Below are 17,285 nucleotides of genomic sequence, written 5' to 3'. Positions count from 1 at the left end.
ACAGAGACACATTGGACATGCTATAACTTTCCATGATTCCTGCTCTCCCTGAGAATTTGGTCAATCAGTTCCTGTTTAAGACCTTTCCCTGGGAGGTGGATACCTACTCTCAACTTTCAGCGTGGCTGTAGACTGCCCTCCTGTAGCCTTCACGGAGTATGTTCCCGAATCTGCCTTGGATGCCTCTGGGATGATAAGCCAGTGTTTCATCCCCTCACACCTAAACCGGAGTTTTGACGAGGTGCCAAGCTCAACTCCATTCTTATACCTAAAGAGAAAGATATACCCAGAAACTGATGAGGATACTAAAGCAGCAATTGTGATTTCAACGTACACCCACAGATGTGTTAGAACCATCACACCATATTGATATAGGAGCAGGATTCAGCCATTCAGCCCATCAACTGTGCTCCATTATTCTGTCATGGCTGATTTATTATTCCTCTCAACCTCATTCTCTTGCCTTCTCCTCGTAACCTTTGACAACCTTACTAAATAAAAACCTATCAGTGGAGAGGGTCCAGAGGAGGTTGACAAGAATCATCCTGGGAACGAAAGGGTTAACGTATGAGGTGCATTTAATGGTTCTGGGCCTGTACTCGCTGGAATCTAGAAGAAAGAGGGGGATCTCATTAAAACATACCAAATATAGAAAGGCCTAGAAAGAGTGGATATGGAGAGGATGTTTCCTATAGTGGGCGAGTTTAGGACCAGAACACACAGCCTCAGAGTAGAGGGATGTCCATTTAGGACAAAGATGAAGAGGAATTTCTTTATCCATAGGGTGGATAATCTGTGGAATTCATTTCCACAGGCGGTTGTGGTGGAGGCCGAGTCATTGGGTATATTTAAAATGGAGGTTGATAGGTTCTTGATTAGTCAGGGTGCCAAAGGTTATGGGGAGAAGGCAGGAGAATGGGATTGAGAGGGATAATAAATCAGCCATGGTGGAACGGTGGAGCAGACTTGATGGGCGGAATAGTTAGATTTTGCTCCTATGCTGTATGGTTGAAAAATATTTGCTCCTTCCAGTACGTATTCAATTAAAATTTACATTTTCCATCACGTACACAAAACCTTAATTCCTTCCCATGACCCTGCCCATGTAGCAATACCCCAAGCACCCCCACACCACAGCACACCATGGCCTGTACCCTTGCTAACATGCGAGTTCAGTCTGTACTGCACAGTGCAGCACAGGAAGAGGCCATTCTGCGCACCATTCCTGTGCCAACCATGATGCCAATTTAAACTGATCCCATCTGCCCACATCCCTCCATTCCCTGCCTGATTACATGCCCCTTAAACACTGCTTCCACCTCCTCCCCGGCAGGTCGTTCCCCAGAGATAAGTGTGGAGCTGGGCCTTCCAACCCTTCGAGCCAGGTCGCCCCAGCAACCCCAGATTCAGCCCTGGCCTAATCACAGGACAATTTACAATGACAGATTAACTTACCAACTGGTAGCCTTTGGACTGTGTGGGAGGAAATTGGAGCTCCCACAGGAAACCCACACATTCCACGAGGCGGATGTACAGACTCCTTACAGGTGACACCGGGACTGAACTCTGAACTCCAATGCCCCGAGCTGTAATGGTGTAATGCTAACCCAGGGGCTCTCAAACAGGGGTCCATAGACCCCTTGCTTAATGGTATTGTCCATGGCATAAAAAAGGGTTGGGGACCCCTGCTGCGCTGCTGCGGCACCCCACTATTGTCTACCTGCACTGCACTTTCTCTGCAATTGCAATGTTATATTCTGCACTCTGGTTTCTTATTACTGCCTCGATGTACTTCTGTACAGAATGATGCGCCCGGATAGCACGTAAAGTCTTTCACTGTGACAGTAATAAACCAATACCAATATCAGGCACCCACTACTCTCTGTGTAAAAAGATCTTGCCTCATCAACCTCCTTCAAACATAAGAACATAAGAAATAGGAGCAGGAGTCAGTCGTCTGGCCCCTCGAGCCTGTCCCGCCATTCAATAAGGTCATGGCTGGTCTGGCCATGAACCCATCTCCACCTACCTGCCTTTTCCCCATAACCCTTAATTCCCCTACTATGCAAAAATCTATCCAACCTTGTCTTAAATATTTTATTGAGGTAGCCTCCACTGCTTCATTAGGCAGAGAATTTCATAAATTCACCTCTCTCTGGCAAAAGCAGTTCCTCATCATCTCTGTCCTAAATCTACTCCCCCAAATCTTGAAGTATGCCCCCTAGTTCTAGTCTCACCTATCAGTGGAAACAACTTTCCTGCCTCTATCTTATCTATCCCTTTCATAATTTTACTTTCCCCCTCTCACCTTCAAGGTATATTGACTATCAAAGTACAGATATGTCACCATTTACAATCCGGAGATTCATTTCCTTGTGGGTGTTCATCTTAAATACAAGAAACACAATGGAATCAATGAAAGACCGCACCCAGCAGGAGGGACAACAACCCAATGTGCAAAAGACAACGAACTGTGCAAATACAAAAAGAAAGAAAAGAGATAATAATACTAAATAAACAAGCAATGAATATTGACAACGTGAGGTGAAGAGTCCTTGAGAGTAAGTCCATAGGTTGTACAGCATTGGGGTGAGTGAAGTTAGGCCTAAGCCCACCTTAAACCCATGACATTTCCAGGCTTGGAGAACACTCTAACTATCTACCCTATCTGTGACTCTCAGAGTCTGGCAATTCTCGTTCAGAGTTCCTGTTGAAATCCCTTTTGGAGCGGTATGGTAGCATAGTGGTTGGAGTAACACTTTATAGAACCAGGGATCAGTAATCAGAGTTCAGTTTCAGCCGCTGTCTGCAAGGAGTCAATATGATCTCCTTGTGACCACATAGGTTTCCTCCGGGTGCTCTGGTTTTCTCCCACTGAAAGAGATGCACAGGGTAGGGTTAGAGGGTTGTGAGCATTCTACGATTGTCACTGGAAGCCTGGCGAGGTGACACTTATGGGCTGCTCCCAGCATATCCTTGCACTGTGTTAGTTGTGGACACAAGGAGTCATTTCCCTGTGTATTCCAATGTTTCAGTGTACATATGACAACTAAAACTAATCTTTATCTTTTATTTTTAATGGGATGGGGCTCACGTACCATTTCACCTGAGCGTTCTCCTCCGACACTTCACATTCCAACTCCACTCTGTCTCCGACCAGCTCATTCAGGTTCTCCAGCTCTCGAGTGATGCGAATGGGAGCTTCTGCAAGGACACAGGACAAGGGGTGAGGGTCAGAGGTGCTGAGACACTTGTTACTTTGCTTGCTCCTACCACAAAATCTTACTGTTCACTGGTGCATTTCATATACATCGTGGGCACGAGCCTCCTCTGCATCAATGACATCTTCAAAAGTCGATGCCTCAGAAAGGCAGCATCCATCATTAAGCACCCCCATCACCCAGGACATGCTGTCTTCTCATTGCTACCATCAGGGAGGAGGTACAGGAGCCTGAAGGCACACACTCAACGGCTCAGAAACGGCTCCACCATCAGATTTCGGAATGGACAGTAAATCCATGAACACTACCTCACTATTTTTTGCTCTCTTACAGATAGTGTGCCTAAGACTTTGGCACAGAACTGTATTTGTCAACATGGAGTGAAGAGCGAGTTTGTAAATCTGCCGGGAGCAAAGGATGTTGGGAATGGCGATGGCAATGGTGAAGTGCTGTGGGAGGGGTGTGGGACAGGAGGCAGAGAAAGAGTGTCAGGGACACGGGTAACATGGGTGCAGACACAGCCAGTCCTGAGACATTTGCTTCCAAACTATTGGCTTACTGATCATTACAGAATGTCTCGCGGGTTCTTCTCATTTATTGAGCCACAAGGTAATGTTGCAGCTCTGCAAAACCCTGGTTAGACCTCACTTGGAATATTGTGCCCAGGTCTGGTTGCCTCATGGTGTGAAAACTTTAGAGAGGGTGCAGAGGGGATTTACCAGGAGCGTGTCTCATGAGGAAGCATGCTGAGTGAGCTAGGGCTTTTCTCTTTGGAATGAGGGAGGATGAGAGGCAACTTGATAGAGGTGTACAAGATGATAAATCCATGGATAGAGTGCTAGCCAGAGACAGGTGGAAATGGCTAATATCAGGGGCATAATTTTAATGTGATTGGAGGAAGGTATGGAAGGGTATCAGAGGTAGGATTTTACACAGAGAGTGGTGGGTACATGGAACACCCTGCCAGGGATGGTGGTAGCGGCAGATACTTTAGGGACATTTAAGAAACTATTTTTTAGATAGACAGATAGATACTTTATTGATCCCAAAGGAAATCACAGTGTCACAGTAGCATTACAAGTGCACAGGTATACAAACATTAGAAGAGAAGTAATAAAGAATAAAAAATAAGTTACCTCAAACAGTGTAACAGGAGAGAGTCATCAGTTTCCCCTGCTATAGGTCGACTCATTATAGATCCTAATGGCCGAGGGTAAGAATGACCTCATATAGCGCTCTTTGGAGCAGCGTAGTTGTCTTAGTCTATTACTAAAAGTGCTCCTCTGTTCAGCCAAGGTGACATGCAGAGGGTGAGAAACATTGTCCAGAATTGCCAGGATTTTCCAAAGGGTCCTTCATTCTACCACAACACATGGATGATAGACAAATGGAGAGTTATGTGGGAGGGAAGGGTTAGATTGATCTCGGGGTTGAGTAAAAGGTTGGCATAACATTATGGGGTCAAAGGGACTGTACTGTGCTGTAGTGTTCTATGTTGTGTGTAATGAAGGTCTGGCGAGGGTCCTGTTAGACGGGGAGGACTGCTTCTCTGCAAACGTGGATATGGGCTAGGGTGGCAGGTGACCAAGGAGGATTTGGGACGAGCTTACCTTTAACAAACAATTCTGTGGTACATTTCTCTGCACCAGCCGAGACCTGGTACGCTGCATCATCAGCCTTGGTACAGTTCTTTATTGTCAGCATGCGCAATGTCCCCTTGTGCTCAAAGATGTACCTGTTGACGGTGTCAGGGGAAGGTTTTATTAGATACGCCCTCAGCAGGACAGTCTGACACAAACCTGACAACAGCCCCCCCCCCCAACCCCCAATTCCGTTGCTCTCCTCAATCATCTTGCTTCACCCTCCAACACCCTTATCAAAGGTACAAGAGACTTAGTAGATGCCACACACAAAGTGCTGGAAGAACTCAGCAGAAGGGACCCTGCAACCATGAATACTACCTCACTTGTAAGTCTCTTTTTCCACGACTTATTTATTCATATACATTTCCTACTGCAGTCTATCGCAATTTATGTACTATAATGTACTGCTGCTGCAAAACAACAAGTTTTATGACATATATCAGTGATAATAAACCTAATTCTGACTCTGATTCAGGTCAGACAGCTTTGGGCAGAGACCCAGAAATGATGTCCTGATCAAGGGGATCATCTAGAATTAATGACGGTTTATTCCCCTTCATAGATGCTGCCTGACTTGCTGAGTTTCCTCCAGCATTTTGTGTGCTGTTCCCAAATCAAGGCAGCTCCATGATAATCAGCTTTTCCCCAACAGTTCCAGAAACCATTGCTTCTTTCCAGTTGTTAATATTGGAAACGTGAGGCAGCAGGAGGCCATTCGGCCCCTCAAACCTACCCCACCAATTAATAGGATGGCAAGAGAGAGTAGTGGTTAGCAATGCCAGTGACCTGCGTGCAGTTCTGCTGCTGTCTGTAAGGAATTTGTACCGTAACTGTGTGGGTTTCCTCCGGGTGCCCCAGTTTCCTCCACAGTCTAAAGATGTACGGGTTAGTCGCATAATTGGGAAGCAAAAGCTTGATGGGCTGGAGGGGCTCGTTACCGTGCTGACTGAAGCTTCCATCAGTCAGGGTCAACCATGGATGTTGTGTCCGAGCTGCCTAGATACCAAGCCTGGGCAGTACAATAGACAATAGACAATAGACAATAGGTGCAGGAGTAGGCCATTCAGCCCTTCGAGCCAGCACCACCATTCACTGTGATCATGGCTGATCATCCACAATCAGTACCCTTTTCCTGCCTTCTCCCCATATCCCTTCACTCCGCTATCATTAAGAGCTCTATCTAACTCTTTCTTGAAAGAATCCAGAGAATTGGCCTCCACTGCCTCCTGAGGCAGAGCATTCCACAGAACCACAACCCTCTGTGTGAAAAAGTTTTTCCTCAACTCTGTTCTAAATTGTCTACCCCTTATTCCTAAACTGTGGCCTCTGGTTCTGGACTCACCCATCAGGGGGAACATGCTTCCTGCCTCCAGCGTGTCCAATCCCTTAATAATCTTATATGTTTCAATCAGATCCCCTCTCATCCTTCTAAATTCCAGTGTATACAAGCCCAGTCGCTCCAATCTTTCAACATATGACAGTCCCGCCATCCCGGGAATTAACCTTGTGAACCTATGCTGCACTCTCTCAATAGCTAGAATGTCCTTCCTCAAATTTGGAGACCAACACTGTACACAATACTCCAGGTGTGGTCTCACCAGGGCCTTGTACAACTGCAGAAGGACCTCTTTGCTCCTATACTCAACTCCCCTTGTAATGAAGGCCAACATACCATTAGCTTTCTTCACTGCCTGCTGTACCTGCATGCTTACTTTCAGTGACTGATGAACAAGGGCATAAGATCTCGTTGTACTTCCCCTTTTCCTAACTTGACACCATTCAGATAGTAATCTGCCTTCCTGTTCTTGCCACCAAGGTGGATAACCTCACACTTATCCACATTAAACTGCATCTGCCATGCATCTGCCCACTCACTCAACCTGTCCAAGTCACCCAGCATTATCTCAATTTCCTCCTCACATTTCACACTGCCACCCAGTACGATATGGAGAGCAAGCTTCCCCCCTCCACACATCTGATGAACCCAAAGGAACGGCAGAGACCAATACAGTTTGGCACCAGCACAATCATTACACACATGCTATGATTCAAGGAATGAAGGGGTTCGCATCTGAGAAATGTTTGGCAGCTTTGGGCCTGTACTCACTGGAATTTAGAAGAATGTAGAGGGATCTCATTGAAACCTACCGAATGTTGAAAGGACTAGATAGGGTGGACGTGGAGAGGGATGTTCCCTATGGTGGGGATATCCAGAACTAGAGGGCACAGCCTCAAAGCTGAGCAGCGACTCTTTAGAACAGAGGTAAAGAAGAATTTTTTCTAGCCAGAGTGTGGTGAATCTGTGGAATGCTCTGCCACAGACTGCGGTGGAAGCCAAGTCTGTGGGTATAATTAAGACGGAAGTTTATTGTTTCCTGATCGGTCAGGGCATCAAAGGATAAGGTGAGAAGGCAGGTGTGTAGGGTTCAGTGGGATCCGAGATCACCCATGATGGAATGACGGAGCAGACTCGATGGGCTGAATGGTCGAATTCTGGTCCTATATCTTATGCTCTTATGGATTTATGTTTGTGTGTAGCCTTTGATTGGTTTCTTGTTATATGAGGAATTTCTGTTAGCTGGACCGCAAAGCTGATAGATTTTTGCTAAAATACCACGTTTAATCTCTCTTTTCTCATGTGCTCCATCTGCTTTGTATCACTGTTTTTTTTTGCTTAGTATCTATTCCTTTGTTTAAACTTTAAACAAATGATCGTGAAGAATCAAAGTCTTTCACTCTTTCTTGAACTAAAAGAACCGCGGAATTGAAAAGTATCAAGATCCGGCAATGTCCACAACTAATAAATCTGGAGAAAACCCATACAGTCACGGGGAGAACGTACAAATTCCTTACAGACAGATTCTGATTTCACAGCTGGCACTGTGAAGCGTTACACTAACCAATACCATGCCACCTATTTAACCGTGCTTTTAACTAAAAGTAAAAAGTGTAAGGCAAGGACTTACTTTGGACCAGGACGGATTTCTTGCCCATTGCGATACCACTTCAAGTCAACAGTTGGATCTGCCAAATCGACCACGAACCTTATCTTGTCACCCTTTTCCACCTGATACGCAGGATCCAGAATCGTTGCAAACGCTTTGTGTACAACAGGAGTAATGTGAGTAAGAGAAGGGTGTGAGGCAAAGGCAATTCTTACGCTTTACTGAAGGTTTGAAAACATTTGCACATAAGAGATGTGACTGAACTAACCAACTGGTCACGGGATAGTATTTTGGGTGTTCCATTTTAGAACTTTTATCTCCAAGACTCTGCAGATAAGTCAAACCCCATTGGTGGAACTTACATTTCCAGATTAGCTTTATTTGTCATAGGTACATAGAAACATTGAAACATACAGTGAAAGACGTCATTTTTCTGTCAACGACCAAACAGTCTGAGGATGTGCTGGGGCAGACTACAAGTGTCGCCACACTTCCAGCTCCAACATAGAATGGCCACAACTTACTAACCCTAAGCAGTACGTGCTTTTGGAATGTGAGAGCACCCGGAGGAAACCCACGCAGTCACGGGGAGAATGTACAAACTCCTTACAGACCGTGGTGGGAATTGAACTGAACACGTATCGGTGAACATTGGTGCTATAAAGTGATTGTGTTAACTGCTACACTACCGTTCCACCATGAGAAGGTACGACCTTCTTGTCTCTAGACAACCATTATTCCACATGTCCACAGAGTTAAAGTGAACACTTGTATTGCTCTTTATCAGCGAGAGATGTTTAATCAAATCAGTATTCAATGTAGCCTCAGTTTGCTGTTCAAGTTGCATGCCATCTTGGACAATGTCTCCCATCCACTACATAATGTACTGTTTGGGCACAGGAGTACATTCAGCCAGAGACTCATTCCACCGAGATGCAACACTGAGCATCATAGGAAGTTATTCCTGCCTGTGGCCATCAAACTTTACAACTCCTCCCTTGGAGGGTCAGACACCCTGAGCCAATAGGCTGGTCCTGGACTTATTTCCTGGCATAATTTACATATTACTATTAATTATTTATGGTTTTATTACTATTTAATTATTTATGGTGCAACTCTAATGAAAACCAATTTCTCCTGGGATCAATAAAGTATGACTATGACTATGACTATACCAGCTGGCCCAATATAATGTTGTGTTCTGATTCCAAAATGCACTCCTTGGGGTGGTGGCAGATGCTATAGAGGCAATGGAAGGCAGCAGACGGGAAGGTTCTACAGTAGCTTGTCAAAACTGCCCAACACATCTCCGGCACCAACCTACCGGCCATTAAAACATGCAGTTTATACAGAAAAGTGCTGGGAAAAAGCCAACAATATCATGAAGGTTCCCACCCTCCCTGTTCACTCACATCAGGGAGGAGGCTACATAGCATCCACGCCAGGACCACCAGATTCAAAAACAGTATTTTCCCCAAGCAGTAAAAGTAATCAACACCTCCAGCTACTAACCCATCCCTCAACACCCCCATCCACCACTACTTTATCATTTCCTATCAGGGTCACCTTATGTACTGACATTCCTGTGCCTAGCGAGACTGTATAGACATGCAATCAGTCTATGGTTCCTCGAAGTTATCATAGCTGGAGGTGATAATGGGGACAAGCTCCTGCTACCTATTAAATGGTCCCAGTGCCCAGCGCCTCAAATAGCCTCTGACAACCAAGTCCAGCTCCTGGCCTTCACGTGTGGCTTAGCTACTAAGCCTAGCAGAACCATTTTTACTTACAGAAGAAGGGGCAAAGGTAGATTACTGGAGCCTTAAAACCAGTCGTTTTGGGCAGTTGGGGCTTGTCTAGGAGAAGGAAAACTCTGATCTCAAACCTCCACTGCCTTGCAGCTACACCTACTCAAGGGGAAGGTTTTGGGAGTAAACCCCAAGGGAAAGCTCCAGAGCTGGAGTCCCGAAGACAGCCCCACATTGAGTTCAATGCTGACTGGCAACTCCTGCGACTCTCCTGGTACCAATCTGTATGGGTCTCTGCAGTTCCCTTGGGTTCATCAAATGCCTGGAGAGGGGGAGCTTGCGACATGGACAACAGCCTGCTCTCCGTATCGTACTGCCCAGGCTTGTGTGTCTAGATAGCTAGGACACAACAACTATGGTCAACTCTGACCAACGGAGATCTCAGACTCAGACACATACTCAATTTATGTATCTGATGTATTTATATTTATTGTGTTTTTTTATTATTGTGCTCTTTATCTTATTGTGTTTTTTTTTGTCTGCATCAGATCTGAAGAATAATTATTTTGTTCTCCCTTACACCTGGGTTCTGGAAGGACATTAAACAATCTTGAATCTTGAGGGGTCTCTTAGACAGGCACAGGGATGTGCAGAGATTGCAAGGATTGCTGAGAATGTCTGTAGGAAAATGAAGCGCAGGGTTGTATATAGTGATGTATGTGTACTTTGATAATAAATTTACTTTGAACTGTGGAGGTGGACATTGTGCAGTCAGAATCAATCAGTTCAGCTGGCCATTTGATTGCTAATTTAACTGGTTCAGCACAACACTGTGGGCCGAAGGGCCTGTTCCTGTTCTGTGTTCTCTAAGGTACTTGCCGGCACTCTTTTTCTCCTCCCGCTTTATTCTCTTCAATCGCCTCAGCAGGCCCCTCAGGTCAGTGATACCATGCTCAAAGGCGATCTTTTCATACTCGTGTGGCTGCGCGTTCTTCAGCAGCTCCCACACGTCGATATCAGGCTCCGTGCTCTCCTCCTTAATTTCCCTGGCAATGAGGACAAGGGAGTCAGTTCCACCTCAAACTCTCCCTCGTCCTTCCCCTCACTCAGGCCTCTGCATTCCATAAAACCCTATTCACTCACTCTCCCTCGTCCTTCCCCTCACTCAGGCCTCCGCATTCCATAAGACATAGTAGCAAAATCAGGCTATTTGGCCCATCGAGTCTGCTCCACCATTCCATCATGGCTGATTTAATATTCTTCTCAACCCCTTTCTCCTACCTTCTGCCAGTAACCTTTATTGCTCTGAATAATCAAGAACCTATCAACCTCCACTTTATGTATACCCAATGACTTCGCCTTCAGAGCTACCTGTGGAAATAAATTCCACAGATTCATCACCCTGTGGCTGAAGAATTTCCTCCTCAACTCTGTTCTAAAGGGATGTCCTTCTATTCTGAGGCTGTGCCCTCTGGTCCTAGACTCCCCCACTACAGGAGACATCTTCTCCACATCCACTCTATCTAGGCCTTCCAATATTTGATAGCTTCAATGAGATCCCACCCCCTCTCGAGAGCTACCTTTTGGTATCAGTTCCAGCTTTTATCTAACTGCATCTGGTCCTGGGGACTTCAGTTATCAATATCTGAAGCTTTGGAAATTTCTCCTCCTTCCTCCCTCCCCACCGAACCTCAGCTCCCTTCTCCTTTACGCAGCTCCTTCACTAAGCCCCCATTTTCTCTCTCCTGATATGGCCCAGACAGAGAACCTGTCAGGGAGTTATAGAGTCAAACAGCACAGAAATAGACACTTCAGTCCATTTAGTTCATGCTGGCCAAGATGCCCCCCCCGATTTCCCATGTTTGACTCATACCCCTCCGACCTTTCCGTATCCAAGTGCCTTTTTAGTGAAGCTGATATACTTGTCCCAACCACTTCCTCTGGCAGTTCATTCCATATAATGAAAGGCCTAGATAGAATGGATGTGGAGAGGATGTCTCTTATTGTCGGGGAGCCTAGGACCAGAGGGCACAGCCTCAGAATAGAGGGACATCCATGTAGAACAGAGATAAGGAGAAATTTTTTAAGACAGAATGTGGTGAACCTGTGAAATTCATTGCCTTAGACGTCAGTGGAGGCCAGTTCATTGGTTATATTTAAATTGGAGATGACAGTTTCTTGATTAGTAAGGATGTCAAAGGGCATTGACCTACAAGGATTCTATAACTTTATGGGGAGAAAGCAGGAGAATAGGATTGAGAGGGATAATAAATCAGCCATGATGGAATGGCAGAGCCGACCTGATGGGCCAAATTCCTAATTTTACTGCTATGTCTTATGGCCCTACATGCACCAGCTCTTGCATGTAAAATTTGTCTCTTGGGTTCCTATTAAACCTCTGCCGCCTCACCTTAAACTTATACCTTCTAGTTCTTGATTCCTCAACCCTGGGAACAGTCTGTGTGCATTCACTCTGAATATGCCCCTCATGATTTTACACTCTGTGTAAGATTACCCCTAAACGTCCTACACTCCAAGGAACGAAGTCCTGTTCTTCCCGAGCTCTTCCTGTAGCCCAATCCTGCAAGACCTGGCAAGTCTATCAGCGCTCTTTCCAGCTTAACGGCATCTTTTCTATAGCATGGTGACCAAGGCTGAAGACAGTACTCCAAAGGAAGTCTCACCGGTACCAATGCCATTAATAACTCACCTTTTTTTCAGCAACCCACTGAAATCAAGTTCTCCCGCATCATCCTGACCATCGGCTCCACTTTTAACAGAAGGAGAAAGAGAAAAAAATTAAAAGTTTTAGGAATTTCATCACAGAAATTGCAAAAGAAATAGAGTATCCACCGAGAGCAAGGTTCAAGAGAAACTATCACATGTCAGTTCATATAATCGAACTTGAAAGAAATTTGTTTCCAATATTAGCCCAACCACCAGAATTCATAAAATTTCACACAATGCCGAAGAAATGATGTTGAATATTGCTATTTAGTTATATTTGCATTTGCAGTTTGTTGTCTTCTGCTCTCTGGTTGCGCTTTTATTGATTCTGTTATAGTTACTATTCTACAGATTTGCTGAGTATGCCCGCAGGAAAATGAATCTTAGGGTTGTATATGATGACATATATGTACTTTGATAATAAAACTTAATTCGAACAGATATATTCTACATTAATGATGGACTCTTTATGTCTCAGTTCTTGTCATCAAGGCCCTTGTATTCTGTCTACCTGTACTGCCCTCTCTCTGTAACTATAAAACTGCATTTGTATTCTGTCTACCTGTGCTGCCCTCTCTCTGTAACTGTAACACTATATTTGTACCCTGTCCACCTGTACTGCCCTTTCTCTGTAACTAAAACTGTATTTGTATTCTATCTACCTGTGCTGCCCTCTCTCTGTAACCTGTAACACAGTATTTTGCAATATGCTTTATTTTCATTTTAAACTTCCTTCATCCTTTAAGAGGACCACGACCTTGTCGTGATTCGGAGCTTGCATGCCTTAATGACCCAGAGGGCTATGCTGGCTGGAGTCGGGCCTTTGTGCTTTGGCACCTGGTAGGGTCACCCATGCCAAACAGGTCAAAGAGTAGAGGCCAGACTGAGAGTGGTCTATCGGTCCTCCAGGTTCGAGGGTTCAGCTCAGGACCAACAACTGTGACTGGTAAAACAAAATTGTTACAGAAACAGCAATGAGGAGTCCTGCTACATCCGAGTGCAACGGAATTCCGGAGTCTCCACCCAGGATTTGCAGTAGCGAAAACTGAGAGGATGCTATTACATGATGAAGGAAGCCCTGAACACCACCAAGACAAAGAACAAAGTTGCTTTCTGGAAGGACTGCCGGAGATGGAGGACCTTAATTGCTGCCCTAAATGTCAACAGTGTAGGGTAGTTGTAGCAATAACAATTATAATAATAATACTCCCTTGAATAATCTGTATAGATTGCATGTAAATTAATTTTTTCACTGTCTGTTGGTACGCGTGCCACTAATAGATACACAGTACTCCAGCAAGTACAGGCCCAGAACCGTCAACCTGTCCGCATATGTTAACCCTTCCATTCCCAGGTTTATTCTCGTAAACCTCCTCAGATGTCCACCTCCCACTCTCTCTCTTTCTGCACAAGTTGAAACACATTTTTTTTTCCTGACCTTTTCTGATTATCTAGTTCTCTCCACAAAGATGCTGCCTGACCTAAGGATTCTCAGCAACACACATAAAATGCTGGAGGAACTCAGGAGGTCAGGCAGCATCTACACTGAGGCCCTTCATCAGTGAATTCAGTATTTAAGAAAAAGCTGGATAGGTATATGGATGGCAGGGGCAGAAAGGTCTCTGGTCTGAGTGCTGGTTGACGGGACTAGGCAGAATACTTGTTTGGCACAGACTAGATGGGCCAAAGGGCCTGTTTCTGTGCTGTAGTGCTGTAGAAGAAAGGGAGCAGGTTCTAGAATAAGGTGGTAGGGAGAGGGGAAGGAGTACAAGCTGGTATGTGATAGGTGAAGCCAGGAGAGGGCGAAGGTGGGTGGTAGGGAGGGGTGGACGAAGTGAGGAACTGGGAGGTGGTAGGTGGAAAAGAAAAGGGCTGAAGAAAAAAATCTGAGAGGAGAGGAGAGGAGGTGGACCATGGGAGAAAGGGAAGGAGGAGAGGCACTAGAGGGAGGTGATTCACATTGAGAAAAAGAGAAGGGGTGAGAGGGGAACCAGGAATGGGAATGGAAAAAGAGAGAAGGAAGGAGGGGGGCTGAAAGAAGGAATTACTGGAGGTTAGACAAATCGATATTCATGTCATCAAGATTTCCAGCTTTCCGTTTTAATTAATAGCAGTGTAGCGAGCAGATCTGATGACATGACAACAAGTCACAACACAGCAATCGTGAGATTAAAGTTTGCTATTAACAAGGGGACAGCATCAACATTAGATTGTCAGAGAAAACAACTGCCCCACAAATATCATCGACCCTTCTCACCCTCGACAATCTCTCTTTTCCCATCTCCCATTGGGCAGAAGAATCAAAAGGCTGAAAGCATGTAACACCAGGCTCACGGGTAGCTTCTAACCTGCTGTTATGACACGTGAATGGACTCTTGTACGATAAAGATAAATTCTTGTTCTCACAACCCACCTTGCTGCGAACCGTGCATCTTATTTGTCCCCCTGCACTGCATTTTCTCTGTAATAGTAACACTATAGTCTGCATCACACACGCAAAATGCTCGAGGAACTCAGCATGTCAGACAGCGTCTATAGAAATGAATAAACAGAAGATTCCTTCTTCTCCAGCCCTTTACCCTTTCCATCTATCCCTCCCAGCTTCTTATTTCATCCCTGCTCCTTCCTCACCCAGCTGGCTTCACCTATCACCTCCCAGCTTGTCCATCCTCCCTTCCTGCCCCCTCCCACCTTCTCATTCTGACACCTTCCCCATTCCTTTCCTGTTCTCATGAAGAGTTGTAACCTAAAACACTGACAAGTTTATTCTCCTCCATAAAAGTTGCCTGACCTGCCGAGCTCCTCCAGCGTTTTGTGTGTGGATCTCCAGCATCTGCAGAACCTCTTTTGGGACTATGCTCTGCACTCTGTTATTGTACCACCTCAGTGTATGGAATCTTCTGTCCGGATGACATACGGAACAAGGATTTTCACAGTATCTCAGCACATGTGACAATAATAAACCAATTACAGGAATTCACTTATCCTTGTCTGGGGTTTGCCCAATATTTGAGTTCAGCTTCACCAATGGTTGCAGCTCAGCCGCCCTCTGTAATAGTCTCGCAAACCAGTGAGGTCAGGGCTAACCCAGGTTGAGCCATAAATGCTGGTGTTCCCAGCAAATTTATTAAGAATATGAGGGAATTCCTGAGCAATATGATGCTGTTTGTATACAGACATTTATTACATCCCCATTACCCATTGCTGACTGATGTAAAGATTCCACCCTCTTCCACGATGATATCCAGACAAGAAAATACCTCAAAACACTCAAGAGAAGCAATCATAAAAAACGGCCTCAGGAAGATTCTGTGTCCTGATTGTTAGTTGGAAGCAAGAACAGTGAGAAGAAAATCACTGGATGTGATTGCACAAGTTTAAGTAGAACCTTTTACCATGAAACCTGCCACACAAGTCACATCGGTTTTCTTAGCTCTCCTGACCGCTACGAGGTACTGATCTACAACATCAGTATCTTGTCAGACAGGTGTGGAAGTGTACTCATAACGTGGACATTATGGTACACAAAATTTAAAAAAAAAGATCATTAGTACGATTAGTCAATTGTCCAGCAAATTGATCAATGAAGATTCATGATCAGGAACTCACGGAGTGATTTCACGGCTGAACCGCCTGTGCCCAGACCTGGTGCACCTGTACTCAATATTACATTCAATAAACAAATACGGTTAGTGACAAGGCAGGCAATGGGACCTCGTCACTTCAAGAGTCAAGAGTCAAGAGAGTACAGCAGTAGCCATTAATTTCTGGTTAACATTGTCGCGAGATAATGAGAAAGTCCTACTGGACTGTGGGGAGACCATGTTAAGCAGGCTGGCCTCTTTACCACCAGACAAGACACAAGGTACTAATTAAAATGAAGATTACTTATAAGAATACTCTCTTACACTATAAAGATGTTCAGAAAGAATAAAGAATTTTTCTCTTTCCCCAAGATTCACTGTGGCACAGAAGTTTGAAACAGTTCCTTACCTTACTGGCGCAGACCTATGATTGAAAGAATAAAGAAACAAAAGATTTTCTTAGAGATGAGCATGGAGGATACGTAGACTAGCAAAGGAAAGGCAATTAGAAGCCCTTAAATGCCACCAGGCAATCGGGCAAGCAAGATTAACCAAGACCCAATAAAACAACCATGTATATATCTGACCAATTCAACAAGATGCACCAGCCACCCACCAGTCACCCTTAGTTCACCCTTTCATATTCACCCACCCATCCATCAACCAATCTTGACCAGTCATCCAACACTCAAGACCCATCCATGAACTCTGACCCATCCACCAACCAACCAACCAAAATTTTGCCACTAATTCTTAACCCACCCATCAATCAACCATCCAAGACCCTCCCCAAGTGACAATGATAAGTTCTTTCCAAGGATGTTGCATGTCTTGACTTCAATCTGATGTGACCATTATAGATGAGAAGCCTCTATTCTCCCACTGAAGAGGTTAGTGTTTCCTTCTAGCTGACCACAATGTCTCACTGTTTGGAATAGCTTCTTTCTGATTTTTCATTTGTGTTCCAGCAAATCTCCTGCATTTTTTTGAGATCACCCTCAAAGTTGTCCAAAAAGTTGTATTCAATTATTTCCCCCTGCACAAAATTAGTTGTGCTGGGCACAAGGTACCTGGGTGCGTGACGTGGGCTCACAAGTTACACTCTGCAAAGACTTGGAAGCCTGACTCTAAGATTTTTTCTACCTGTGATAGGAAATTGACATCTTGGCTTAGACATGGGATGTTCACTCAAGGCAATGTCCATAATCATATGTTCCACTGTTTCCTGCCTTGAATGTCTAAAGACTCCCATCTGCATGTCTACAGGATACTTGTTACTTCAGTGTTAAATAGCTGGTGAATCCTCCAACTCTGTAGATCACTGACTGGTTGCATCTTCCTCTGGCTGGGAGGCACCAAAGTAGAGGATCGGAAAAAGCTGCAGATAGTTGTAGACTTAGCTAGCTCCACCGTGGGT

General features: G+C 44.9%; 1 protein-coding gene across 3 annotated transcripts in view; it reads right to left on the bottom strand.

Annotated features, from left to right (window-relative positions):
* mybpc1 (myosin binding protein C1) overlaps nt 1-17,285 on the bottom strand; it is a 155,549-nt gene that overhangs the window by 62,659 nt on the left and 75,605 nt on the right. For 2 of the 3 annotated variants that reach the window (XM_072267395.1, XM_072267397.1), the window contains 7 exons: nt 16,278-16,292; nt 12,268-12,327; nt 10,437-10,603; nt 7,831-7,963; nt 4,832-4,956; nt 3,099-3,204; nt 108-268 (listed from right to left, as the gene is read on the bottom strand). In XM_072267395.1, coding sequence (XP_072123496.1) covers nt 108-268; nt 3,099-3,204; nt 4,832-4,956; nt 7,831-7,963; nt 10,437-10,603; nt 12,268-12,327; nt 16,278-16,292 — 767 coding nt within the window. The remainder of the gene's footprint in view (nt 1-107; nt 269-3,098; nt 3,205-4,831; nt 4,957-7,830; nt 7,964-10,436; nt 10,604-12,267; nt 12,328-16,277; nt 16,293-17,285) is intronic. The other variant, XM_072267396.1, reaches the window with a different exon arrangement.

Source organism: Mobula birostris, chromosome 9 (assembly GCF_030028105.1).
Source record: "Mobula birostris isolate sMobBir1 chromosome 9, sMobBir1.hap1, whole genome shotgun sequence".
Taxonomy (NCBI): domain Eukaryota; kingdom Metazoa; phylum Chordata; class Chondrichthyes; order Myliobatiformes; family Myliobatidae; genus Mobula; species Mobula birostris.
The sequence above is the reverse complement of the archived record's forward strand: the minus strand, read 5'-3'. Positions and strand labels throughout refer to the sequence as shown.